The sequence below is a fragment of the Boleophthalmus pectinirostris genome, unplaced genomic scaffold, assembly GCF_026225935.1.
Source record: "Boleophthalmus pectinirostris isolate CB_2022bp ecotype Guang Dong unplaced genomic scaffold, ASM2622593v1 HiC_scaffold_20, whole genome shotgun sequence".
Lineage (NCBI taxonomy): Eukaryota > Metazoa > Chordata > Actinopteri > Gobiiformes > Gobiidae > Boleophthalmus > Boleophthalmus pectinirostris.
In genome coordinates, this window is record NW_026571153.1 from 22,742,351 (window position 1) to 22,769,241 (window position 26,891).

The 26,891-nt window shown below is 37.4% G+C and overlaps 2 protein-coding genes across 2 annotated transcripts; both read right to left on the minus strand.

Annotated features, from left to right (window-relative positions):
* Positions 1-650: 650 nt before the first annotated feature.
* On the minus strand, positions 651-19,415 carry LOC110157693 (calpain-5-like). Its single transcript, XM_055156517.1, has 14 exons — positions 19,176-19,415; positions 14,549-14,726; positions 12,484-12,510; positions 10,806-10,937; positions 10,091-10,302; positions 8,780-8,972; positions 7,945-8,135; positions 7,546-7,623; positions 4,898-5,303; positions 3,909-4,031; positions 3,311-3,507; positions 2,633-2,751; positions 2,415-2,551; positions 651-1,408 (listed from the first exon to the last, which is right to left on the minus strand). The coding sequence occupies exons 2-14, from the start codon at positions 14,711-14,713 to the stop codon at positions 1,244-1,246; spliced, it is 2,145 nt and encodes a 714-aa protein (XP_055012492.1). The 5' UTR covers positions 14,714-14,726; positions 19,176-19,415; the 3' UTR covers positions 651-1,243.
* Positions 19,416-20,854: 1,439 nt separating this feature from the next.
* On the minus strand, positions 20,855-25,983 carry cnpy4 (canopy FGF signaling regulator 4). Its single transcript, XM_020922068.2, has 6 exons — positions 25,796-25,983; positions 24,872-24,998; positions 24,046-24,142; positions 22,944-23,066; positions 22,341-22,458; positions 20,855-21,812 (listed from the first exon to the last, which is right to left on the minus strand). The coding sequence occupies exons 1-6, from the start codon at positions 25,878-25,880 to the stop codon at positions 21,703-21,705; spliced, it is 660 nt and encodes a 219-aa protein (XP_020777727.2). The 5' UTR covers positions 25,881-25,983; the 3' UTR covers positions 20,855-21,702.
* Positions 25,984-26,891: the final 908 nt, after the last annotated feature.

Genomic DNA, 26,891 nt, shown 5'->3' on the forward strand with positions numbered 1-26,891 from the left:
CTATATGGTAACTAATGAAAAACAAGCTCAATCATTTCATTTAAAATTTGTTTCTGAAACTCTATAAACTGTGATGTTATTCAAACATTTTCTAGAAACTTGCACTTTAAACAGGCTTTTTGGACTTAAAACAAGTGGATTATTATGGATATTTGTTGGCATGTGGCAGCTAAGAATCCACAATGCCTTCGAACTGTTAATATTTGAACTTTTCGCAAAAGCTTCTGTTTATTTCATATGTTTATGACATTTGAAATCACAGCCCGCAGTCTGTAGATGCTCGTTTTAATAATAATAAAAAAAATAAAAAAAAACAATTATGAGAAGTAATCATAATATATTGCTTAAATTTAAGTTCTGATGATTCCCAAATTTTGACTTAATTTAATGTTATAATATCTGTTAAAATATAAATTTATAGTTTTGCACCAATCAAGATGCAATGTGTCAACAAAAGCTGAGAAACATGTTGAAAATTATGGGCAGCTAATTTGTTTTATATGTGCTTTTTAGTGCAATAGACCAAGCAATTCATTGTGTAAAATTTGTACATTTTATTTTACATGTTTTGACAAAACCAAGGTAAAAAATTACAAACTGACATAATCACACTAATCACACAGTGTCTTAAAAGGCATGTATTACGCTATTTTCTGATCTAGGTTATAATGTTGTTTCCTCATCACAAACATACCTGGAGTTGTGTTTTGTTTCATTCTCACATGTTTAACACACAAACCCTGCATATTTAGTCTGAGTTCTTTTAACAGAAAACACTCTGTTCCCCCTTGTGATGTCATGTGGTAATACAGGAAGTGCTTCACTGTGTTTTTAAACTGCATACACCTTCACTAGAATCATTTGGATAATTTCAGCTCTGAAATTGCCAGTCTTTGCTGAACTAAATTTAAAAGGTAGCTGTTAACTTGAAAACTACCACTTCATGACATCATAAAGTGGAACAGGGCAGTTTGAGCTTTAGAGATGTAAACAGACTCATAAAGGATTACTTAAACATGTGTTAATGAACCAAAACCAACTCCAGGTATGTTTTTGATGAAGAAACAGCATTATAACATGAAGTAAAGCTCACAAGAGTCCATTTTGCATAATATGGGGCCTTTAAAGTAATCAGTCACTCAATGATTCATTTTGGCTGCTCTTTCATCCCTGACAGAGATAGACTGAGACTGTACTGTCCACATAATTGATCCGACCAGCAGACCATAGCCCACTGACTCGATCACAGGTCCATGAGACCGAGGCTGGACGATGTCTCCAGGTAAACAGTGGTTCTAGATAAACCTCTGTGTATGTCCATCACGTGACTCCGGCCGCGCTCTGATTCTGCTGTGTGAAGATGGACCTCACCCAACATGGAGTCCCACAGCATCCCCCGCCTCCACAACTACAACAACAACATAAAAACAGACACTAGTACAGGTTTAAAGGTGCACTATGTGACTTTTCTGGGAGAAAGCCCTCCAGTGAAGATGTTATTGCTTTACCTACAACATAAGAATAATAATACATCAGTTTTATACAGCGCTTTTCACTGTAACACAAAGACGCTTCACAATGAAGTAACACTAAAACAAGGAAAAGGACAGACAAAACAGTAATGGGAGCAGTCATGTGTGGGGGCTCTGAGGAAAAGGTCTGTTTTGAGCAGGTTTTTGAAGGTGTTTAGTGAGTCTGAATTTCTGATGTGAAGGGGGAGAGAGTTCCAGCGGGTGGGGGCGGCCATTGCAAAAGCTCAGTCCCCCAAGATCCAACTTTGATTTAATGTTGGGAGTGAGGAGGTTAGAGTCGGCTGATCGGAGGCAGCGGTAGGGATGGTGGGGCTGGAGGTCTGTGAGGTATGAAGGGGCCTGGTTATGGAGAGCTTTGAGGTGATCAGGAGGATACATATTCCAGAATATTCCAGAGTATGGCATTAAACTTTTCTGTCTCCATAGAAACAAGCAAGAGACACCACCAGGCCAATTTACAGATGAGGCGACCCACTCACAGTAAGAATGCATGTTATTAAAGACATTTTGAGCAATAAAAACACCCATAATTGAATAAATACATCTTATATAAATTTAAAACCATATTGTGGAACATTATAGATAAAGCAATAGCATCTCCATGCTAGCGGACCCCTGACTCGAAAAGTTACGCAGTGCACCTTTAACATACATACACATATATTTGACAGATTGCTTTACGACCCTCATATTTTATTTATATTTTATTTGTAAATAATGTGACCAATGAGCTCCTTTACTTTACTGAAATAAACAAATCTGATTGGACGATCACATTTGACTGGGCCTGAGACGAGACAGAGGGAGTGGAGACTAGACTGATATCAATGTGTACAAAAATACAGGTAATGACATGATATGACATTTTATAAACTGACAAACCTCAATAGAAATGTGGACATGGGGGTATCTCCTGTAGAAAATACTTCTGAGGTTAAACTCTGGGTTTCCTTCAGCTTTAAACACTGGGGTCCTGACAGAGTCATTCTCACAGCGCACCACAGCGTACACATCTGGAGCTACGAGTACAAAAAGAGCAGAAGTTAAAACAAAACAAAAAACAACAAAGATGAAATTGTTATTGTTGTTGTTGAGTGCACCTTTCTGTTTGGGGACACAGAGGCCTGTCACTCTACGCAGATGCACTGTGGTCACTACTCTGGGCTGTGGTAACAGACAGTGGAAGACAGACGGGGCTGGCAAATCCTCCAGCAGTTCACTGGAGAAGAAGTAACATCCAGTTACTTCAATGACAAATTGAATTGAAGGCAGGCCTTTAAGGGGCTGAACAGTCCCAGCCACTTGGCTCTGGTTCCATTCATTTTTTACCATAGATTTATCAACATTTCCAAATATTAACAGTTCAAAGATATCACGGAGGTTAATCTTAGTTTTAGTTAAGTTAAGTTTTGCAGTAACTAATATCCATAACATGGTTTTAAGTCCAAAGAGCAATAATGGACTTTTACTTTCACTAACAGAGTGCCTCAGGCATTTTTCGCCACTTTTTAAAACTTTGTTACATTAAGTTTTTATACTACAAGCATGGTCAGTTTCACTGTTTGCTAGTGTTTGAGCCCTGTCCTTTGAGGAGCACCTGTTCAGTATTTTTCACCAATAGATCTCTTTGAAGCTCTCACCTTCCCTGTGCGTAAAAAAACCCATAATTATCTGTGTTTTATAAAATGTATTCTTACTTAGACATTTCATTTTTTTCACTTGTGAATAATTTCAGTTCGTAGTAGCGTGTCCATATTACATAGACTTTCTGCACTAACCGGAGCTGTATGTGTGAATGGGAGAAGAGCCGTAACAGGAAGTGCCCGGTGGCTCCTGGGAGGAAGGTGGTTGCCAGGATGACATAGCGGCCGGGGCTGAAGCAGGCTCTGACAGTGACGCTGCGTGAGTCCATGTACACAGAGCTGGCCGCCTGCTCTACCACAGTCTGTACACGAGTATAACGATTCATCTCCACCTGAACACAAGGTCAAAACAACTCCTTACAAACTATCAACATAAAAAAAAAACACTAAAACTACCACTTAAAGGTTATGCTATGTTATGTAAAATTGACTCTGGTAAAGTTTAAGCCATGTTAGAACAGTTATCTCTGCAAAAATACACCTCAAGCTGTGTTTGGTTCATTCACACGTTTGAGTAATTTTTTATTATTAGACTGTCTAAATCTCCAAAGCTCAAAATTCTCTGTCATGAAGTGGCAGTTTTCAAGTTAACTGCTACCATTTACCTGCCAATCTTATCTAGTTGAATTGAGATTGGCAATTCCAGGTCTGAAATTATCCAAATTATTCTAGTGAAGGTATATGAAGTTTAAAAACACAGTGGAGAAAAGTGCATCTTTAACGTTGTTCCCACCTTGAGCACTTCAAATCCAATGGGCAAATTTTCCCCATCTCCATTTTTCCTTCTCATCCTCCTGTCTTCCTGCTGTAGACAGATCAGCACCTCTTCCTCTTTGCCCCGTACTTCAAACATAAACTAAAAAACGAGATAATCGAGATGTTACAATTTTGAAATAAAAAAGAAACTTAGTATATTTCGCTCTTCATTCACTCTCACTTTTTAATTTCAGTTAATCCTACAGTAGACAGGGCATTTCATAGCTCTATGTATACATAGACGTGTATGTGCACCCAATTAGAAAACAATGACAGGACCAATATATACAGAATAAACTACTAATGCAAAAATTCACTAAGATATGTATCATTGGTCAGTGGGATTAATTTATGCACAGTGGCTGCAGTACAAAACTCTTGAATGTTTCCACAATAACTTGTAAAATTAGGAGTTATTTAAAGGTCCTGTATTACGCAAAATTAATTATTGTGAGCTTCTAGTCATGTTGTCACTTCAACAAAAACATCCCTGGAGTTGTGTTTTGTTTCATTCACACATGTTTGAATAATCCTTCATCTGTCTACAGCTCCAAAGGTTTGTTCTACGTTATAATGTCGTGAAGCAGTAGTTTTCAAGTTAACAGCTACATTTTACCTTTTGTTCAGTAGACGTTGGCAATTTCAGGGCTGAAATCAATCAAATGATTCTAGTGAAAGTGTACAGAGTTTAAAAACACAGTGGAGTACTTCTTGTATTACCACATGATGGCAGTATGTTGGAGAGTTTTCCATTTGAGAGAAAAACTCAGTCTAAATATGCAGGGTTTGTGTGTTTAACATGTGCGAATGAAAGAAAACACAACTCCAGGTAAAGTTTGTTTTTGATGTGGAAACAACATTATAACATAGATCAGAAAATAGTGCAATATAGCCTGGTTAAAACCCCAATATTACTTCTTCTGAATGCGAAAAAGTTGCCATAGATACAAATAAATATAACAGTACCTGTGGATTATGAAGGAAAGTGTCTCTATGATTGATGCATCCTCCACATCGACTCCTCTTATCCATCTGCTCGTCCCAAACTCCACTCAGCTGTGATCTGCTCTTCTCCACTGGCTTCACGGGGACCCCCTTCCCTCTCTGCCCCCCTCTTCCCCTCTCCCCCTGGCTCTCCCCCAGCCTCGCCTCCTTGCAGTTTCCTCTCTGCTGTTTGGACTTCAGTGATGGTGGTTTTTGGGAAACAGGGCGGAGGAGAAGAGGAGGGAGTACAGGGGTGGAAGGAGCTGCGGTCCACTGCCCATACAGGCTGACCTCTCTCCAGTGTGATCGAGCCCAAAATGAAGCTTTCTCCACCAAGCGGCACACGACAACATCAGTGAAGTAATGGCAGAAGTCCTCAAACTCCATCCTAACAAAGAAAGATGGTTTAAAGATGAGCTTTAAGACATGCAAAATGTTGTTACCTCATCAAAACCATATCTGGAGTTGCATTTTGTTTCATTCATACATATTTGAGTAACACTTTATTACGAGTGTGTCTACATCTCCAAAGCTCAAAATGCTCTGTTCCACCTTGTGATGTTATGAAGCAGTAGTGTTCAGCTTAACAGCTCCTTTTACCTTTACTTCAGGGCTGAAATTATCCAAATGATTCTTTTGAAGATGTATGGATTTTAAAAACACAGTGGAGCATGTCCTGTAATACCATATGACATCACAAGGTGGAACAGAGTGTTTTCTGTTTGGGAGTAAAACTCAGCCTAAATATGTAAGATTTGTGTGTTAAACATGTAAGTGAAAAAAACACAACTCCAGGTATGTTTGTGATGAGGAAACATTACAACATAGATCAGAAAATAATGAAATATGGGCCTTTTAAGTTTGAAATTGCTTACAACACTGACGCTAGGAAAATGGCAAAAAATAATCAGTAGATGATTATTGCTTAGATCTCAGCATAACATTCAATACAAAAGAGTCAAATTTATTCTTTCAAAGCCTGAAATATGCTCCACGCCATAGGGTCAGTCCATATGAAATCAGCCGCCCTCCCCTATGAGCCATCTCAGATTTGGCTGAAAAAAGTTCCCAAAATTTCTAAAATGACCAAATGAAAGAATCTCAAATTTTAGCTCAATCCCTTGAGTTGTTCCTGAGTTATGGCCCGTTGAAATTTTGGGCCATGCTCACTTTTTCTGAAGCCTTAATTTCTAAGCATGTTTGAGAGACCATAACTTCATAAAAAATAGAGTTAGGAAGCTGAAAATGTGTATTATTGTAGATTCTTGGTCATAGATTCTGAATCTTTTGTCAAATATTGGGTATCTTTATTAAGGGGGGCGCTGTGAGCCTCCAAAATCTCACATTTGGTTGCCGAAGTGCCAAAGTTTCTTTGGTAAAAAATTTAATCAACATCTAACTGTGCCCACATGGGGAACTGAGGGTCCAAAGAAGGGGCCAAAAAGATCTCATTTGGTCTGTGACCATATTTGGGACTCCACATTAAAGCTCAGAAAAGTGTGAGATTGTTGTCAGAAATGTGCATTCTTTCAAATATTCAGGTTCAACAGTTTGTAAATATCTGCTTGGAGTAAATAGATCTTGGACCTCAAAAATTGAAAAAAAAAAATCAGCGGCAACCAAATGTGAGATTTTGGGGGTCCCCCTTAATAAAGATACCCAATATTTGACAAAAGATTCAGAATCTATGACCAAGAATCTACAATAATACACATTTTCAGCTTCCTAACTCTATTTTTTATGAAGTTATGGTCTCTCAAACATGCTTATAAATTAAGGCTTCAGAAAAGTGAGCATGGCCCCAAAATTTCAACGGGCCATAACTCAGGCACGACTCACGGGACTGAGCTAAAATTTGAGATTCTTTTATTTGGTCATTTTAGAAATTTTGGGAAATTTTTTCAGCCAAATCTGAGATGGCTTATAAGGGAGGGCGGCTGATTTCATATGGACTGACCCATATGCTTTTGTGAGACTGTAGAGCTCTTCATTAAAAATCCCAAAGCACCATCATTAATGATTTGAAATAATTAGATCTTGAGTTGATTAAAATTGCTAGCCCAAACTCTTTTTTTTTTCTCATAAATTAAATGTACGCTCATGTTGCAATTTTTGTTACACAGTGCCCTCTTCTGGTCAATGACAGGTAGGGCATAGCATTTTAATGTCTGTGCCTTACAAACATTAGTAAATAACCAATGTGTGCACTTTTCCTTTGCTAAATCATTCATTGCATTTTATCTGATACTTGATAAATTTTCAGTAAGTAAAAGCTAATATCCGGTTCTCACATGGTTCACTTTCATTGTTGATTAACTGTGAAAATCATCAGTAAGTATCCAACTTCATGTGTTCAATTATAAATTAAAGGTCCTATATTACGCAAAATTGACTCTTATGAGCTTTAAGCCATGTTATAATCAATATAATCATCAAAAGTGAAGTGGTGTTTTGTTTCATTCAAACCCTTTTTATTATCATGTCTACATCCCCAAATCTCAAAATGCTCTGTTCCACCTTGTGATGTCATGTAGTGGAAGTTTTCAAGTTACCTTTAGTTCAGTGGAGAACAATTCCAGTGTAGTATAGGCTCTAATATACGAATAAAAATGAAATGGAAAAAAACTTACCAAAACTCCCCAATATCTCGAATAGGAAGGCCCATCTTTTCTCTGTCAGTGCGACTGATCTGCTGCCACTGCTCTGACCTACAGGGGGCGCTCAGATTGTAAAACGTTTGGGTCACCACACTGGAAATATGTTTAAAATGCAATAACTTCTGGAAGTCCTTACTATTCCCTATTGGCTCTTTGAAAATCCTATAATGTAAATGGCAGGTGCGTTATGACTAAGAGCTTAGAAAATGTCTCCTGGTGCAGTCATAAAATGTTATTAGAAATGGAAGAAAATGTCCAAAACAGTTACAAAGATGCAGTAAAAAGCCCAGACTTGCTACTCCCCGGTCTCCTATAGATCATATGGTGGATTGTGCGGAGTATGACATGTGGCAGCGTTCAAACAGGCCTCACCTTTGACCCCAAGCTCCTGTCCAGTCTGTTGTCCCCCAGGGGTTCCTCATGCGCACCAGTTGGAGGCGGGACTTCCTGCCCGTGGACAGCCTCTCTGCCACATGCACCTTCTTCAGTGCAGTGATCCCATAGGCATGCCCCCTCACCAGGCCGCACTCCATCACCGACTCCACCAGCTCCCCCTCAGCTGGCTGAAACACAGTGAGAAACTTGCACTATTTTAAAAAGGACCATATTATGCTATTTTCTCTAACGTTGTTTCCTCATCACAAATATACCTGGACTTGTGTTTTGTTTCATTCACAAGTATTTAACACACAAATCCTGCATATTTGGGTGGAGCTCTTCTCTCAAACTCTAAACACTCTTCTGAACATTGTGATGTCATGTGGTAATACAGGAAGTGCTCCCCCTAAGTTTTTAAACCCCATGCACCTTCACTAGAATCATTTGAAGAATTTCAGCCCTGGAACTGCCTGTCTCTCCTAGACTAAAGGTAAAAGGTAGCTGTTAAATTGAAAAAAATGATCACTTCATGACATCACAAGGTAGAACAGAGCATTTTGTACTTTGGAGATGTAAACAACAGGGTGGCTCTAATGTGTGAATTAAACAAATAACAACTCCAAGTATGTGTTTTGAGGAGTTAACAACATAATAACATGAAACGAATATATTTTGTGTATTATAGAACCTTTAGGGCTTCAACAACACCACATTTATACTTATAATATTTTTAAAACCATAATAAAAAGTCAACTAACAATAAAAGCTGTAATATTAGTTTTACTTATATCTACAGATCAAATAATGTGTCACAATTCATTCCAATTACCCGTATGAAGCAGGTGATCAAAGCTTTCCTCTCGTGCGCTTGTGCCAGTGTTTGGAACAGCGCCCTCCTCTGGTCACTCTGCAGACTCAGTGCCTCTCGGTCCAGACTCAGGGGCTCTGAAACTCCACCAGTGAAATCGATCAGGGCCTCGGCTGTGTTTCCTCCCTCCAGGGCCTCATAGCAGCCGTTTAGTCTAAATACATAGAAAAAGAGTGATTTATGGATGTAATAATAGCAAAGTCAAATATAATAATGCAATGAGTTTGAGACACCAGCACCCGTCTAGTCTGTAACTTTCTTGATACTTACCATACTACTATACTTATTGCTGTACCAATAGTGCATGACGCTGGGGATGTTCTTCATTTATTTCTATGGCGGAATATTCAGCAGCTATCATGATGACACAATGCACACATTACCAAACATAGCCAACAAAGTTTTAAAATAGTCTGAAAACTGGATTTAAACAGCTCATTTTCAGGAGCCTGTGACCAATATGAGCGTTCATGGTCCTGTTTAGGTCAAAAAAAGGTGAGAGTGTAACTGAAAAACTGTTAACTAATATGAGCGGGCTTGTGACTGTAATTTTATGTGTGAGAGACTTGATTAAGAGCACAAATCATCTCACCTGTTATAGTTCCAACTAAACCAGCTCTTTCTTTCAGATTAAGGTCTACACAGCAACTTCAGACAAAGCAGTGCCTAAGTTAGCACCCCCCCAGGGTTGATGACTTCAGCTGCAAAGTATCAATAGTCTATAACTAAATCTACAACATCACACTTGATTATTACTGTATACTTTACAAGATTGAAAATAATTTTAAAAGTGTTATCAGTTAAAGGTGCAACATGAAACTTTTCTGGAGGGTCCGCCATCAGCTTATCTCCATGCCGTTCCTTTGCCTACAATCACCGTTGGAACTTATTCACACCACCAGGCTTAGTTACAAATCAGTTTTGTGGAAAGAAGAATCAGCTCACTGTGGTGTACCCTCCACCAGAAAAGTTACAAAGTGTACCTTTAATGCACTCACCCATTATTACTATCTCAGGATTAAGGGAATAAAGAGGTTTTAGATTTAGATAATTTATTTAATGGGGATCAGAGCAATTTCATAAAATGCATGAAAAAACAGGAGTAAAAAAAACAGATTTAGACAAAATGCTCCTTTCGTCCTTTGGCCATGATGTCAGAGGGGCAATAAAATAAAAATGATTCTTGGCCAGCTGTTACGTATTGTTGAATAAGATCCCATTTTATATTATGTGTGATTGAATGAAGGCATTTAAGGACAGACTCAGACTCACTTGGCGTAGGCCTTCTCCAGCAGCGCGCTCCAAAACTCGCGTGGCGTGGCGGAGCGGCAGAACAACAGAGCTCCATCTGCGCTGACAGGCAAACGATCGTCCACCACCACGTCCACCCAGCGCCCAAAACGCCAGAACCGGAAATGGAAGATTCCAGTGTACAGATCCGGGCGCTTTGGATTCCACTCCTGCTCTGTGTGATCCGGAATCACCTGGAGATGAAAGACATGTGTGCGTCTAAATATACAATTCAAAACTCATGTGCATGAATTTCAAAAATGATTGTAAATCCTAAGTAGCTATAGCAAAAGGGATAGGAGGTAGGAGAAACATCATCAGTTGAAGATTTTGAATTACATTATTCCCATTAGTTGTAATCATAGACTAGTTACAAATAGGAAGTGAGCGTGGGTTTCTTTCTACTCAGACACAGAGTAGTTATACTGGATAATCAAGACTTCTCATCAGATCTCAGAATGGGAGACCACTGGAAATAACAGGTGCCACGGTGGGGCGCCAGTGCCAAAATCTGTTGTTACATCCTTAGCCAAGACACTTCACCCACACTGCCATAGTCTGAATGTTGTGTGTGAGAGTGTTGGTGGTGGTCGGAGGGGCCAGGGCAGCTGTGGCTACAAAAGCACTTTGGGTATTTTTAAAGGTGCAATATAAACCCAGAGATGAATTCATTAATGAATTACAGAACTATAATCACCTTTTTCCATAGAGACGGCTCAGATGCGAGACAAGAAATGGCTGCGACCATCCAGCAGTTTCCCAGACTGCCCTGGTGCAGGTCTCTAGTGCTGATGCCATCCACAAACAAACGAGGGTCCCTGCAGATCTCCTAAAAGGAACAAGACATCATACATTATGGTTAATATATGTAAATGTATGTTTTATCATGTAATGTTTCTGAGAAGTATTGTGATTTGAGAGAACACTGAAATATGATAAACTAATACAATCTCAGAACGTGCTTAAAGAGGTCCGACAAGATATTTCTATAAAAGACAGGACATATTATTATTACATAAAAAGTGCATTTTATTCTCTAAATTTATGATTTGATAACTGTGCCACTCAAACTGCGATTAGTTTAGATTCAGTTGTCATACATGGAGCAGCCCTCATATGTTTTGAACACTGTGAGTTGACAGTCAAAGCCCTGCTAAAGAGGCCAATCCTCAAAGCTGGACCTGGTTTAGAAATTGAAGAAGTGCTCTCTGTAAAACACACACACACATATGCATGCGCACGCGCGCGCACACACACACACAGACACACAGGCACGCACACACACACACACACACTCACTAACAGACGCACATGGAGAGGTCATACAGAGTGTCATGACTCAACTAAACTCAAAACTTGATATCAATCTAATCATATCAGGTTTTGACGACTGTGGAAGGGAGAAGTTGGGGTTGTACATTACCATTTCACTAAGAGTACATTCAGTATTAATACTTCATTGCTCTAAATGAGAAATTTTCTAAAATAAAGAGACTTGACAGAATGTATAATCATTGGGAATGCCTCTACTATTGATACTTTGCAGTGACATCATTCTGGGGGTGTTCTACACCTATCTGTATTGGCAAAATGCTCAGTTACCATGGTGACAAAACGCACAAATTAGCAAACAATGTGAAAAAAGTTGATTGGCTTGTCATTTTATGTGTGAGAGACTTGTTTAACAGCACCTGTTGTAGTTCCAACCAAATCAGCTCTTTCTGGTCTGATTGTTTTAAAATACAGGTCAGATTAAAGTCGAACTTGAATAACAGATCTTTTAAAAGAATAGTGCTTTTAGTTAGCAGAACATCTCCAGGGAATATTGTTGACATCAGCTGCAAAGTATCAACTGATTTAAAATACTGAGCAGTTTGGTCGCAGAACTCAGGAACAGTGTGATTGTCACTTATCACTCTTCACTCCACTTCATGCATTTTACATCTGTTCCACGTTGTGATGTCATATGGTAATACAAGAAGTGCTCCACTGTGTTTTTAAACTCCATACACCTTCACAATAATTTTGGTAATTTCAGCCCTGGAATTGCTAATCTCTACTAAACAAAAGATAAAAGGTATCTGAAAACTACCACTTCATGACATAAAGAAGAAAAGATCTTTGGTGATATAGACAACATAATAATACTGGATTACGCAAATGTGTGTGAATGAAACAAAACACAACTCCAGGTATGTTTTTAATGAGGTAAAAACATTAAAACATGGCTAAAAGCTCAGATGACTCAAACACTAATTTGAATGACACCAAATGTTATGACTACTATTTTACACTTCTCTTATGTACTCCTAACGTGTGTGTATTCTTTAGGTGCAGAGTCATGACACCAAGGGCAGGGTGTCAGTGCTATAGACTGGGGAGTCTGTAAGGTTACACAGAGTCTGTAACCTTATCCCACCTCTTACAGACAACATAGTGACATAACAATGGATACAGTACCATTGTAAACACCACCAACAACAGAAATGTTCACATACGAACCTTTTCTGAAGTGTTGTCATAATCTGACTTTAAAGGTCCCATATTACACAAAATGGACTCTTGTGAGCTTTAAGCCATGTTATAATGTTATAACCTCCTCAAAAAACATACCTGGAGTTGTGTTTTGTTTCATTCACACATCTTTGAGTAATCCTGCATTATTAATCTGTTTACATCTCCAAAGCTCAAAATGTTCTGTTCCACTTTGTTAAGTCATGAAGTGCTGGTTTTCAAATTATCAGATGCTTTTTACCTTTTGTTTAGTAGAGATTGGCAATTCCATGTCTGAAATAATCAGAATTATTCTAGTGAAGGTGTATGGGGTTTAAAAACACAGTGAAGCAATTCCTGTATTACCACGACATCACAAGGTGAAACAGAGTGATTTCCATTTGAGACAAATTGAGATAAAGAACTCAGACTAAATATGCAGAGTTTGTGTGTTAAACACGTGTGAATGAAACAAAACACAACTCTGGGTATGTTTGTGATGTAAAAACAACATTATAACATAGATCAGACAACAGCATAGTAGGGGCCCTTTAAAATGTTGTTTTAATATCTTGCTTAACTCACTAAGACAGATTTGTGTTTGATGTCTTTTTTAACTCCAACATGATAAAAGTATGGAGGGCATCCTGTGTGTGTGGCAGCTGTTATAATCAGATACACATTTACTCTCCAATCACAACACAGGGCTAAAAACACAGGGCTGTTTAAAGTAATGACCTCCCTATGTTATATATATAAACACAAGTACAGCCGTCGTCAGGCAGCTCATGGCACTTACTCCCAGTGGCCTCATACACCACACAAGCAAGCAAGTTAGGCAAATTTAAATCAATGTGATACTCGAATATACATGACCAGTCAAACATTTGGACACACTCTGTCATTAAGTGTGTGTTTTTTTTTTTTTCTTGCTTACTACTTTCTACTTTTTAAATAGGCAAACACCAGATATGTGACATTATGTAGCAAAGAAAAATGGTAAAAGGTGCATTGTATAACTTTTATGGTGGGTGGGCGGGGGGTCTGCCACTTGCTTGTCGCCATGGAGATGCTCCTGTTTTACCTAGAACTTTATGCACTATGTAATTAATCTTACCTATCTTGCTTGAATTCATTTACAACTATTCATCAGTAAAAATACCTTGAAAACATGCTTTTGTATTGTCAGTAGGGGTGCCTCTACATAGATCTAACCTATAACTTGGCTTGGTATCGTCATGGGATAGATGTGTTTACATGTAATGCCATGATTTAGAACATCCAAGGCAAAGCAATAACATTTCCATGGAGACAAGCATCCAGGCCGTGTTCCAAAAATGTTACACAGTGCACCTTTAAATAACACAACTAAGTATTTTTATATTCAAATCCTCAAAGGAGCTGCCTTTAACCTTGTTGACAGCAAGCCCTGACCTTCATAATGAAGTCTCCTGAAATGGTTTTCACAAATGTCAAAAGTACAAGCCAGGGTTCAAAGAAAAAAGTAGGGCTATTTTTTTTATTTTTTTTTTTATCTATAACAAGTTTTGAACCATATTTATTTTATTTTTTTGGGAAACAAGAATACCTAAACTGGCAATTTTCACATATTTCAGATACTAGATACTCATTTGAGTATTTGAATACTAAAAAAAGTCACATTCACAGGACACAAATGAACCGTGTATACGCTCATGAACCACTATGGAACCTAAAAGGATGACTGAGGGATTACACGGATATATGACCACATGGTAATATAAAAGAAAGTACTACAATTTAATGCTCTAAATCACATTCTACTTTCTAAATAAAGAGTATTTTTTATTATTATCGTAGTAGTGGAATCAGTATTGAGTATCAAGTCTATTCCTTCGTATTGAAATCAAGCTAAAATTTTTAGTATCATGACAACACTATCTATAACTATATGCATGTCTTTTTTACCCTGGGCCTCTTCCAGGACAGTCCGGGCGGCGGCTCCCTCTTAAAGAACAGAGACTGGGCCGAGGCGGGGAACAGAGGGTCCTTGAACACAACACCACGTCTCTGACAAGAGCGCCTTAGTTTGTGGAAACTCTGCCCCTGGAAACTGACAACTCTCTCAGGCATTTTCAACAGACACCTGAAGGGAGGAAACAAAGTCAGGTGGTTAATGTAAAACTGCATAGAACAATTTTGATTCACAGGTTAAATTCAGTGGTGGAAGAAGTACTTAATTTTGTTACTTAAAGATGCATCGTGGAAATTTTCTGGTGGCGTGTCCGAGGGTCCATTTGCTCTGGCTGGAATGTTTCACAGTAAACCAAACCAGACTAAGTTACAGGTCAGATCTGTGGAGAGGCAGCACCTACTCATTGTCAGAATGTTGTTTTTCTAGATATTTTTGAGGTATAAAACCACCTGTAATTTAATAAATGTAACATAGAGCTGTTTAATGTCATATTGTGAAACATTCCAGATAGAGCAATGACATATCCATAGAAACAAGCAGGTGATGGATCCCCACCCAAAAAGTTACATCTTGCTGCTTTAAGTGCAGATACTGGGAAAAAAAATACTCAAGTAAAAGTATCACATGAAAAAATCTATTTAATTAAAAGTATTAAAGTACCTGTTTAAAAATGTACTTAAATATTAACAAAGTAAGAGTATTTTGTGCATATTTTGAGATCTAATAAATACTTCGAATGTAGTGATTTTGATACAGATTTGTGCTGAATTTTGTGTAACAGAAACAACTGAATTTATAATTTTTTTTGTAGCTGTTTCTATTTGAGTATTTTTGCTTGCTCAGTGTCTTAAAAATAAAACCCCTCAGCCTTTTCAGCAGGTTGCAAACTCTAACAAAAAATATTGTTACTTTTCAGTCCAGTTAAAAAACGTACTGAGTAGAAAGTACACATACCTGCTCTCAAATGTAGTGAAGTAAAAGTAAAAATGTATTCACTGTAAAAGTATAGATACTGAAAATGTATACTTAAGTACAGTACTTTACTACTTTTACTGTATGAGGCTCCACCACTGGTTAAATTAATCATTTTAAAGGTGTACTGTGTAACTTTTCTTTTGAGAAGTGTGCTACTTGCTTGTCTACTTACAATGTCATCACCTCACTTGTGGATTGGAATAGACCTCAGTATGGCATTAAAATGATCTATCTCCTGTTTACTCAATTACATGTGGTTTTGATTGCTTAAAATGCCTTTAAAAACATTCACTCTTACTGTGAACCGAATCGCCTCTCCGCAGATCTGACCTGTAATTTGATCTGGTGGTGTCATCTGCCTGGCTCCAAGAAGACAGATGCGTTTAAAGCCATACTGTGGAGCATTCCGGGCATAGCAATAACAAGCAACAGTTCTGAATTGTGTTTTTAAAGGGTATGGCATTTCCTGCAGGTTTTAAATATTATAATCCATGATTATGTCAATGTAAATAAATGAGACATCAGGCAATAGATATTCAAGAGGTGTAAAGGTAATGTAATAATGTAAGGGTTAGTCAGTTTAACATGATACAAAAGACCAAACTATAGTCATTTAAAATCCAGACAGTAGTTTTTTAGGTTCTAAATTACACAAAATGTAATCTTGTGAGCTTTAAGACATGATATAATGCTGTTACCTCCTCAAAAACATACCTGGAATTGTGTGTTTCATTCACACATGCTTGAGTAACTCTTTATCATTGGTCTGTCTACATTTCCAAAGCTCGAAATGCTCTCTTCCACCTTGTGTTGTGTTTTCAAGTTTACAGCTACCTTTTACTTTAGTTCAGTAGAGATTAGCAGTTCCAAGCCTGAAATTATCCAAATTATTCTATTGAAGGTGTATGGAGTTTAAAAACACAGTGAAGCACTTCCTGTATTACTACATGACATCACAAGGCGATATAGAGTGTTTTGTTTGAGAGAAGAACACTAAACTCCTAAATATGCAGGACGTGTTAAAAATGTATGAATGAAACAAAACACAACTCGAGCTAAGTTTGTGATGAGGAAACAACACATTGAAATATGGGCCCTTTAATATTGCTAACATCTTGACCCTTACACAACCACTGGCCTGCGTAGTCTGTGATGGTCCTGGGTGAGTGCTGACGTCTGTACTGTTTTAGCCATCAGTGATTTGAACTGCACCTGACGCAGCAGCTCATGTGTGGGTCAGGAGTATCTGTGTTGAGGTGGGTTAGGAGCCCCTGGTTTAGTGTGAGAGGGTTTGGGGTCACGTGAGGACACAGAGCTCAGAGGAGAACCTGAAGAAACTGGACAGACTGAAGATAACCCCAGGGTCAGGGTTATCAAAGTCAGGCTTGGTTTTCATGGATCAGATTTAGGCTGAGGTCACAGTTGTACAGGTTTGATCTAGATTTGAGATTCAGATTTGAGCCCAATTAAGTCCTGATCTGCACTACCAGTCAAAAGTGCCGACACGCCCTCTCATTCACTCATTCATACCTGGAGTTGTGTTTTGTTTGAAGAACCCTTTAATGTGTCTGCATCTCAAAAGCTCAAAATGCTCTGTTCCACCTTGAGATGTCAAGAAGCGGAAGTGGTTCAAGTAGACTTTCACATTTTGTTCAGTAGAGATTGGGAATTCCCTGGCTGAAATTATCCAAATGATTCTAGTGAAGGTGTATGGAGTTTAATATTTGTAAAAATATTTCCCTGAATGCATATGCTTTACCTTTAGAATTGTGGTAGAATCTCCTCTTGTTTTTTTGTTTGTTTTTTTTGCAGATGCACCTTTGAACGACTCTCATTTGTTCATTTAAGAAACCCAAGAAACAAACAAACATCTTCTCATATAAAAAGCATATTGGTACTTTGCAGCTGATGTGATCAACATTCCCTGGGGGTGTGATGCTAACTGTGGGCACTGCTCCGTCTGATGCTCTGTTAGACGTTAATTTGAGATGATTTATACTTTTAAACCATAGACTGTAACTATAAATGGACATAGCTAATGCGCTAGCTGCTGCGTTTCAAATAGAATGTTCGCATGTGGGTTCTTCCAGCTCCTACTGACACTGGCTCCGATTGACTTATGACATTAAAATATTGTCACAACTCTCTCTGTAACTGCTGCTGTAAGCTTCGTCATTTTCGTCCCACTCTACATGATCCTGTTTTGTTTTTGTTTTTTTCTGCTATTTTGTCCGTCAAAAAATCCTAATCATAATACCAAGCCTGGCTGATCACAAGCTCCTTAAAATGTGTTTAAAGGTGCATTGTGTAATTTTTCTATTTTCTGTCTTCATGGAGACCAAACCAGACCAAGTTACAGGTCAGATCTGTGGAGATGCAACCCCACTCACAGTCAGAATGCCTGTTTTACTAGGCATTTTTGAGCTGTAAAACCACCTGTAATTGAATAAATGTAAGATAAAGCTGTTTAATGTCATACTGTGGAACATTCCAGACAGAACAATGACATGTCTATAGAAACAAGCAGGTGACGAACCCTTCACCAGAAAAGTTACGCAATGCACCTTTAAATCCATTTTGTACTTTTTCTTGAGTTTTCAGACAATCTTAAAACTTTTCAACTGTTTGTTAATATGTGCATTGTGTCTCCATGCTAACTGCTGAACATTCCGCCATAGGGATACACGTCGAACACCCCCAGCATGGTGTCATTGTATCAGTGATGCATTTGTAGCGTGTGTGTGTGTGTCTATTGAGTGCAGAGTCAGGACAGGTGTCACTATAGGCTGAGGAGTCTGGGTAACATTACACTAACACTTACCGACAATAGACACACACAGTGACATAACAATCACATACTGGAAAGCACCATGTAAACACCAGTAATTACTAAGGTTTATAGTGTTGAAAGAAATAAAAGAAAAATTTAAAGGGCCTATATTACTCTATTTTCTGATTTATGTTATAATGTTGTTTCCTCATCACAAACATGCCTGGAGTTGTCTTATTTCATGTGGTAATACAAGAAGTGTTCCACTGTGTTTTTAAACTCCCTACACCGTCACTAGAATCATTTGGATAATTTTAGCCCTAGAGTTGCCAATCTCTTCTGAACTAAAGCTAAAAGGGTGTTGTTACCTTGAAAACTACCACTTCATGACATTACAAGGTGAAGCAGATCATTCTGAGACTAGGAGATGTAGAAAAAAAAATACTCAAACATGTGTGAATGAAACAAAACACAACTCTGGGTGTGTTTTTGACGAGACAACAACATTATAACATGGCTTAAAGTTAACAAGAGTCAATTTTGCATAATATAGGACTTTTAATAAGGCCAGTATTACCTAATTCTATTAGGCAAGTGGTCTAATTAGTAGATTAACTTAACTGCTATATGAATTGTTGTCGATTTGTATTTTATAGGCTAATTTTATTCGTGTCAGTAAAATATGCAAATTAATGGATCTTGGTATAGAGCCTATTTCAGACTAAAATCAAGATTACAAACGGGATCCAAAAGTTATAAGAAAAAAATAATACACTAAGAGCAAACACTTGTTACAAATGCGGACTGCAAGAATGACCTTAAGAATTACTGAGTGAAATATTGCTTTTTATGAATGAATGCACCACGCTACTTACGTCTGCTCCTCTCCCCGGTGACTGTGCACATTTTACCGGCTGCTTCTTGTGATGTCCTCCCGTTAGTCCCCGGTGCTCGTCCCGTCCTCTTCATACTAACAGTACGTCTCACCGGGGCATGACTCGTGCTTTTGCGTCCTGTTCTCTCCTGGACACGTCCCGCCGGGTGCGCGCCGTGTCCGCTCCTGGCTCGTGCAGACTCGGGAGGATCTGTTGCTGTCGCGCGGGGTGCCCCTGACACCTGAGATAGAGACGCCGACAGCAGCAGCAGCAGCAGCCAGAGCCCGCGTCCTCCGTTTTAACCGCTTCACTGCCACAACAAACAACATGGACACACTCGACTGGAATAACTTAGATCTGCTGCTTTAACAGACCAGTGAGAGATTTACACAGTCTGGAGAAAAAAAATTGGAGAAAAGACATACAAAAAACTAAATTAACTAAAAAACTAACTTACAACCTTTTATTTTTTAATTTTATCTGTTGCAAGTCGACTGTATGTAAGAGCCAAGCTGAGCCTTAGAGCAAGATGGAAGTAAAACATAAACTATTATCCATTTATTATCAGTACACAAAGTTAGTCAAAATTATATGTTTACAATGGTAATTAAGCAAATATTAGTTATTCAGCAAAATGTGTATAATTCAGAAATCTCTTCACAAGCTATTTGGAAGAGGGTGGAGAGCAACTGGTTGCAGACCCCTGATGTAAGCACTTTGCATTTAAGGGCAAACAAGAATCTACAGCACCAGTCAACAGTTCAGACATATCCTCTCATTCAATGTTTTTTTTTTTTTTTTTTTTAATGTTTACTCCTTTTCATATTTACATACATATAGAAGACATGAAATATATGAAGCAAGGTGTAGGCTATGGAGGCAATAAAGATTAAAAGTGAAATAACTCAACTTAATATTTGAGTGATTTCCTCAAAGTGGCCACCTCTTGCTTTGTTGACAAGAGCTGCAAACCTTTGGCTTTCTCTCAGTGAGCTTCATGATGAAGTCTCTTGAAATGATTTTTACTTCCAGCTGTGCCATGTCAGGGTCAAGGAATCCCAAAAGCAGGGTTCAAAGCAAAGGGGGATATATATTTTTTAAATATATATATATATATATATATATATATATATATATATATATATATATATATATATATATATATATATATATATATATATATATATATATATATATATATATATACATATATATATATATATATATATATATATATATATATATATATATATATATATATAAACATGTTCTGGGTTATTTTGAGTTTATCTTCTGTTTACTACCCTCCATATGTGTCCACTCATAGTTTTGATTCCCTCAGTGAGAACCAACAATGTAAATAATCATGGAAATAAAGGTGAAAAATACATTTAAAAGTGTGTCTAAACTTTTAACTAGTAGTGTAAGTTGATGCAAAGTGCAAACATCAGACCAACTGAACCAGTACTACAGTATATGCTAAAACCCTACACACTAGTGACATAACCTAGGATGAAAAAGCATAGATCAGATCCATATTTAAAATACACTACTATAGAAAAAAATCATCACTCAGTGCAAATAATAAAATAAGATACAAAATTATAACATTTCCCCTCTGCTGCTCTGTGATTGGCATTCACTTTTAATTGAAATAAATAAAAAAAGAGATATGGATGTAAAATGTAACATGTTTCTTTATTTTGTACAAACATTAAAATATTGCTTAGTTCAAAATGCATTATGCTATATGGGTAAAAACACCATGATCATCAGGTATTACAATAGGTCAGGGCAACATCTGCAAAGTATGTTATCCAAAATTACCTCCCGTTACCTCATCAAAAACATAACTGGAGTTGTGTTTTATTTCATTCACAGATTTGAAATGCCTACATTTCCAGCACTCAAAATGCTCTGTTCCACCTTGTAATGTCATGTAGTGACAAGTTACTACCTTTTACCTTTATTTCAGTAGAAATTGGAAATTTGAGGGCTGAAAATATCCAAATGATTCTAATGAAGGTGTATGCATTTTAAAAACACAGTGGAACACTTACTGTATTACCACATAACATCTTAAACTGAAAACACTCTGTTGTGTTTTCAGTTTGAGAGAAGAACTCAGTCTAAATATGCAGGGTGTGTATGTTAAACATGCATAAATGAAACAAAACACAACTCCAGGTATGTCTGTAATGAGGAAACAGCATTAGAGCATAGATCAGAAAATAGTGTAATATAGGCTCTTCAAAAAGTGCATCCATTGTAACCTTGATGGCAGTAACAGTATTAAATTGGACTTCACCATTTAAACTAATTCACACGCTTAAAATGGCTAAATCTGTAAACAAAACGCCATATTGCAGAAATACTGTGTAGCTTTTGGAGTGTATAAAACATATACCAGTACTCTTAAATCCCTTTATAAACTAAGTACCAATTTATATAAAAATATAGTGTTTACCAAAAGATATGTTCTTTAGTTCAGTTAGAGGTTGTAGTGTGGTCTTCCAGCTTTTTTCCCTCAAAGCTCAGATGCATCATGGGTATTTTCAGTTTTGCTTTTGTCATTCTCAGCTGTGTCTGTCTCTCCTTTGGCACCCATGTCCCCCTTCCACACCTCCTTGAGACATTCTAGAGAAGGAACAGAAAAAAATGTTATTGATAACATGACAAGTTACCATGGTGACACAATGCACACATAAGCAATAACTACCAAAAAGTTTTAATATTGTCTTGAAAACTCAAGAAAAAAAATACAAAATGGATTTAAACAGCACATTTTCAAGAGCTTGTGGTAAATAACTTGAGTAAGAGGAGCTTCAGACAGAACAGTGCCCTCAATTAGCATCACATCCCCATTTCATGTTGATGACGACGACATCAACATTCCCTGGGAGACACTAGCAGTCGGCTCTGCCCTGTCTGAATCTTTATTAGACTTAAATCTGTGTTTTATTTTTAAAAATATCCATTAGGATCATCCACCAAAACATTCCAACATTAGAGATACATGTAGAGCACCCCCAGCGTCATGTCACTACAAAGTATCAATACAACAACCTATTTTCGTTTGCAGTATATTTAGCTCATCAGTGTTAATTTTGGCTGTACTATTTTGAAACCTCTACGTGAGCAACAATACTATAGAGCCTCTCTCACCCTGGTCTGAGGTCCTGAGCACATGATTCAAACAGAGGAAGTTTTCCAGCCGTTCGTCCTGATGATGAAAATACCAGTCCTCCACGACCTCTTCATACTCCTCCAGCATCGTCTCACACTGACAAACAGATACAGCCAGTTTAATATTACAGGGCCCATATTACATTATTCTCTGATCTGATATAATAGTGTTTTCTCATCAAAAACATAGCTGGAGTTTTGTTTTGTTTCATTCACACACGTTTAACACACAAACCCTGCATATTTAGGTTCAGTTCTTCACTCAAACAGAAAATACTCTGTTCCACCTTGTGATGTCATGTGGTAATACATTAAGGGCTCCACAGTGATTTAAACTTCATACACCTTCACTAGAATTATCTGGATCATTTCAACCCTGTAAATGGAATCTTTGCCATTAAAAGGTAGCTCTTAACTGGAAAACTACTGCTTCATGACATCACAAAGTGGAAATTTTGAGCTGTGGAGATGTAGACAGACTAATAAAAAAGGATTAGTCAAACATGTGTGAGTGAAACAGAAGACAAGAATTAACTGAGTATACTATAGGCCCTTTGAATGAGTGCTGTAAAATAGATGTACCTGTTTTTTCATGTCTGACACCTCCACAGATGGCTCATCCCACAGCTCAAAAGGCATCCCCAGGTCCACCTTCACTCCTTTGTGCACCAGGTTCTTCAGGGTGGTCATCGTTTGACTGGCACCCTGAAGGAAACACAGAAGGGAGGATTATTCAATAAAATGTATTTTCTATATAGCCAACTGGAATGTAAAGATCGTGATTATACAGGTCATTGTATAATAATAAAGACTAATAATTGTGGGAATTTTTTAAGTAAAATGTTTTGAAATTCAATTCAATATATACTCAAAAACATAAAGTCCTAAATTATGCAAAACGGACTCTCCTCAAAAACATACCTGGAGTTTTATTCACACATGTTTGAGTAATTCTTTATTATTATTATTTGTCTGTCTACATCGCCAGTACTCAAAATGCTCTGTTCCACCTTATGTTATGTAATGGTAGTTTTTCAAGTTAACAGCTACCTTTTACCTTTTGTTTAGTAAAGACCTGCAATCCCAGGGCTAAACATATCCAAATGACTCCAGTGAAGGTGTGTAGATCTTAAAAACACACTGGAGCAGTTCTTGTATTACCACATGTCATCGCAAGGTGGAACACAGTGTTTTCTGTTTTAAAGAAGAACTCAGCTTAAATATGTAGGATTTATGTGATACACATGAGTGAATAAAACAAAACACAACTCCCGATATGTTTCTGATGAGGAAACAACATGAGAAAATAGATCAGAAAACAGCATAATATAAGCCCTTAAAAACTGCTGTAAGACGCATTTACTTCAGTTAATCATTCAGAAAGTTTTCATAGAGCTGCATGGTCACATACTACAGGAATATGGAAATTCACCTTTGTTTGGACACTGTGTCAGTAATTGTAAATAATCATAAAACCTCTCACTATAATAGCAACACATATATTTGACATTGTAAGTCCATGGTCCTTACAGTTACCTGAAATATATGAACAACTAGGCAAGCCAAACTATAAAATAAAGATACTCTATTTTGAGACACTCCATTAGCCACAGAGAAATGGTCATTAAGTATTAAAGACTTGGTGGTGGAGGAGGGCCCATATTACAGGCTCATATTGGTTTACCTTTGCATATCGAAGGCTCCCCGGCCTCTCTGCATGAACATTATACTGCAGGATACGCTCACATATGTTATCCACGGCGTCTGTCAACCGAGTTTCACTGAAATTACAAAAAAATAAACACATTTAGATATGATCGTTAGTGAAGGGACATTGAGCTCTTTTATGGGATCTGAATATTTTGGATACATTAATTTCAAACAGCTGTTCAAAAGAGAAGACTTTTACTATTTTTTTATGACAGAGGCCAAATGTCAAAACTAATTTTAACAACAAACGAATCACACAGAGAAATGATAAAGGCTCAGATTTGTTGAAAAAACTTCAAACTGAGAGTGGGACTGTGTTTACCCTTTGAAACTGTTATTATTACTTCAAAGAGATTAATTTCGGTCTTCCAATGTTATATCTAAATAAAGGTTCTTTTTGACAGACCAGTGTGTCTGTGTTGATCACAGGCAAGACACATCACCGTTACTGTATCATGTGACCCTTCTGAAGAAAGATCCAGAACATCTGAAACATGTCAAGGTATCTGTTAAAAACACACTGGTCTGTCAAAAATAACCTTTATTTGAACTGTTATCATGATGCCAAATATGTATTTTGTGCCCAAAGCTCTCACTTGTATTGCTTACTCTGTTTCTATGCTGATCTTTGTGTTGGTTCAGCATTAATCAGTAATACTTAGACAGAAAAAGGTTGGTTCTTTTAAAAAAAAATTTGATCCAGCTCCAACCAATCACATTCAAAAGCGCAGACTCGTTCACAAATGTCTCATAACTAGTTATCTTAGTTTTAGTCTTCTGCTCCTGTCTGAAGTACATACGATGTGTTGTATTTAATTTTCCTCCTCCGTTTCCCAGTGTCCAGCACTTCTCCCAGCTCCAGGACCTCTTTGGAACGCCCAGTCTTCTCTAGAGCCTCCTGGAGCTCTACTGTCAGGAACTTACACACTGTAAGAAAGAAAAAAATACAACAGGAGAGGAACATTAATCTACAGAAATCACTTAACACTGTGTATAGCTATACATGTAGCTCATCATAGTTTTGTCTCATATCATTTAATTTGTGGTTTTATTTGTAGTTCTGTTTATATTTTTTCAGCATTACTACTAGATCATATACTCCTAAAAGAACGTGACTTAATTTATAGGCTATATCTACTACTACTACTACTACTACTACTACTACTACTACTACTACTACTACAAATAAGGTGACCAAATGTCCCTATTTATTTTTGTTTTGAGCCCTGTTTACCCTGCCCCAGCAGATTTATCCAAAACCAGTGATTTGTCCCAGTTTTACACAAGAAATGTCCCAGTTGTCGCTATATTTGACCAATCTGATCCCTGCCAACAGTAAAGACAGACATAAATTGTCATTTGTTTAGGTAAAATATAGAAAAGCATGCTTAAAAATGACCAAAACACAAAGAAAATGTGACTCACAATAATGCTGAGTACCTAACAATTTTCCTTATTTACGTTTCACAATTTCATTATCACCAACCAACCAAAACCAGGGATGTCCCAGTTTTTTATTTTGAAAATCTGGTCACCCTGTTCACAAATCAATGGGCTACACATATTTTCATACATGACACTAGAAAGCATTTACGTGTAAATAATAAAACACACACGGAATAAATGTCATAAGTTGTAATTTAAAAAAGCTGTTAACAAAATTCCTTTCTCTCCCTGAACTGAATGGCATTTTGCTACTATTAACTATTGTATTTTCCCATTACCTTCGCATTTACTCGGTAATCTCTCGTCGTCATTTGATGCAGCAACGATCGTGACCCAAAACAGAACAAAAATGGAAACTTTCATAGCTTGTTAGATTTTAAAAACTACAGGAAAATCTGTTTTGATTTTTAGAGCCACATCTGCAGACAGCTGATCCAGAGTGATGCGCATGCGCTCTGTCTCCAGGGATGACTAGCTGATGCCAGAGTTAGATAAAGGATAACTAATCTACAACAGATCAAACTAAGACTTTTATTAAATTTTTCCCGCTCATACATGATTCAAGGTTGTACGAAATTCTGGTCAGTTAACTTGCCTACAATGTTTATTTAAAATTTGAAATACAATGTTTATTTATAATTTGAAAATAATACAAAAACACATTTTCATCTGTGTGAAAACGATCAAAACCACAAGTCACACAGTAACAGGTTTAACATTATGTTTCCAATTAAAATAAAGTTTGAGATAATATCATAGACTGAATATATAAATTCTTTATACACAGTCTATGGTTATAGAACTTCGATTGATCTCACAGTAGAGAAATGCACTTGTTATGGGGGCTAGCAAATGCAGATAGTCAGTAGATAGATAGATTAAAAGGGGAAAAAAAGGAACATACAAGGAATGATGAGTGTATCTGTAGTTCTCATATTTATACAGTAATTTTCATTCATTTTATATTTGTATGTTATTCCATCATCTATAGGCTACATACTTAACACCGCTTTTTGTTGATTTGGACCTAGCTGCGAGAGAATAACTGTCCTCTACTGCTTTCCCTGAACATCCACCTCATGTTCCACAGACAGACGCATGAGGGCGCTATAGTGCAGTGCCAACGAGAGATCTAAGGCCATGAGGTGCACGGTAACGACATTTCACCACAGAAAACACATTTAACACTTATGTACTCTAATGTAGTCTTTACTGCAAGACGTTTGAAATGTGCAGTAAGAAAATGTAATAAATAGTAATAATTTTACATCCTTCTATGTTTTTCTTAGCATTTTTAACTATGTAACTCTGGTTCTGAAACCTGCTTGTGTCCATGCAGATGTTATTGCTATGCCAGAAATCTTCCACGTTTAA

Excerpts from the sequence above, each read along its gene's own strand:
- cnpy4 (XM_020922068.2), bottom strand. The coding sequence starts at position 25,880 with ATGAAAGTTTCCATTTTTGTTCTGTTTTGGGTCACGATCGTTGCTGCA. Across the intron at positions 24,999-25,795 it reads ATTACCGAGTAAATGCGAAG|TGTGTAAGTTCCTGACAGTA; the intron begins GTAATGGGAAAA and ends TCTTTCTTACAG. Across the intron at positions 21,813-22,340 it reads GCTCAGGACCTCAGACCAGG|AATGTCTCAAGGAGGTGTGG; the intron begins GTGAGAGAGGCT and ends TTCCTTCTCTAG.
- LOC110157693 (XM_055156517.1), bottom strand. The coding sequence starts at position 14,713 with ATGCCTGAGAGAGTTGTCAGTTTCCAGGGGCAGAGTTTCCACAAACTA. Across the intron at positions 10,938-12,483 it reads GTAACCTTACAGACTCCCCA|GAGATCTGCAGGGACCCTCG; the intron begins GTCTATAGCACT and ends TGTTCCTTTTAG. Across the intron at positions 10,303-10,805 it reads AGCCGTCTCTATGGAAAAAG|GTGATTCCGGATCACACAGA; the intron begins GTGATTATAGTT and ends TTTCATCTCCAG.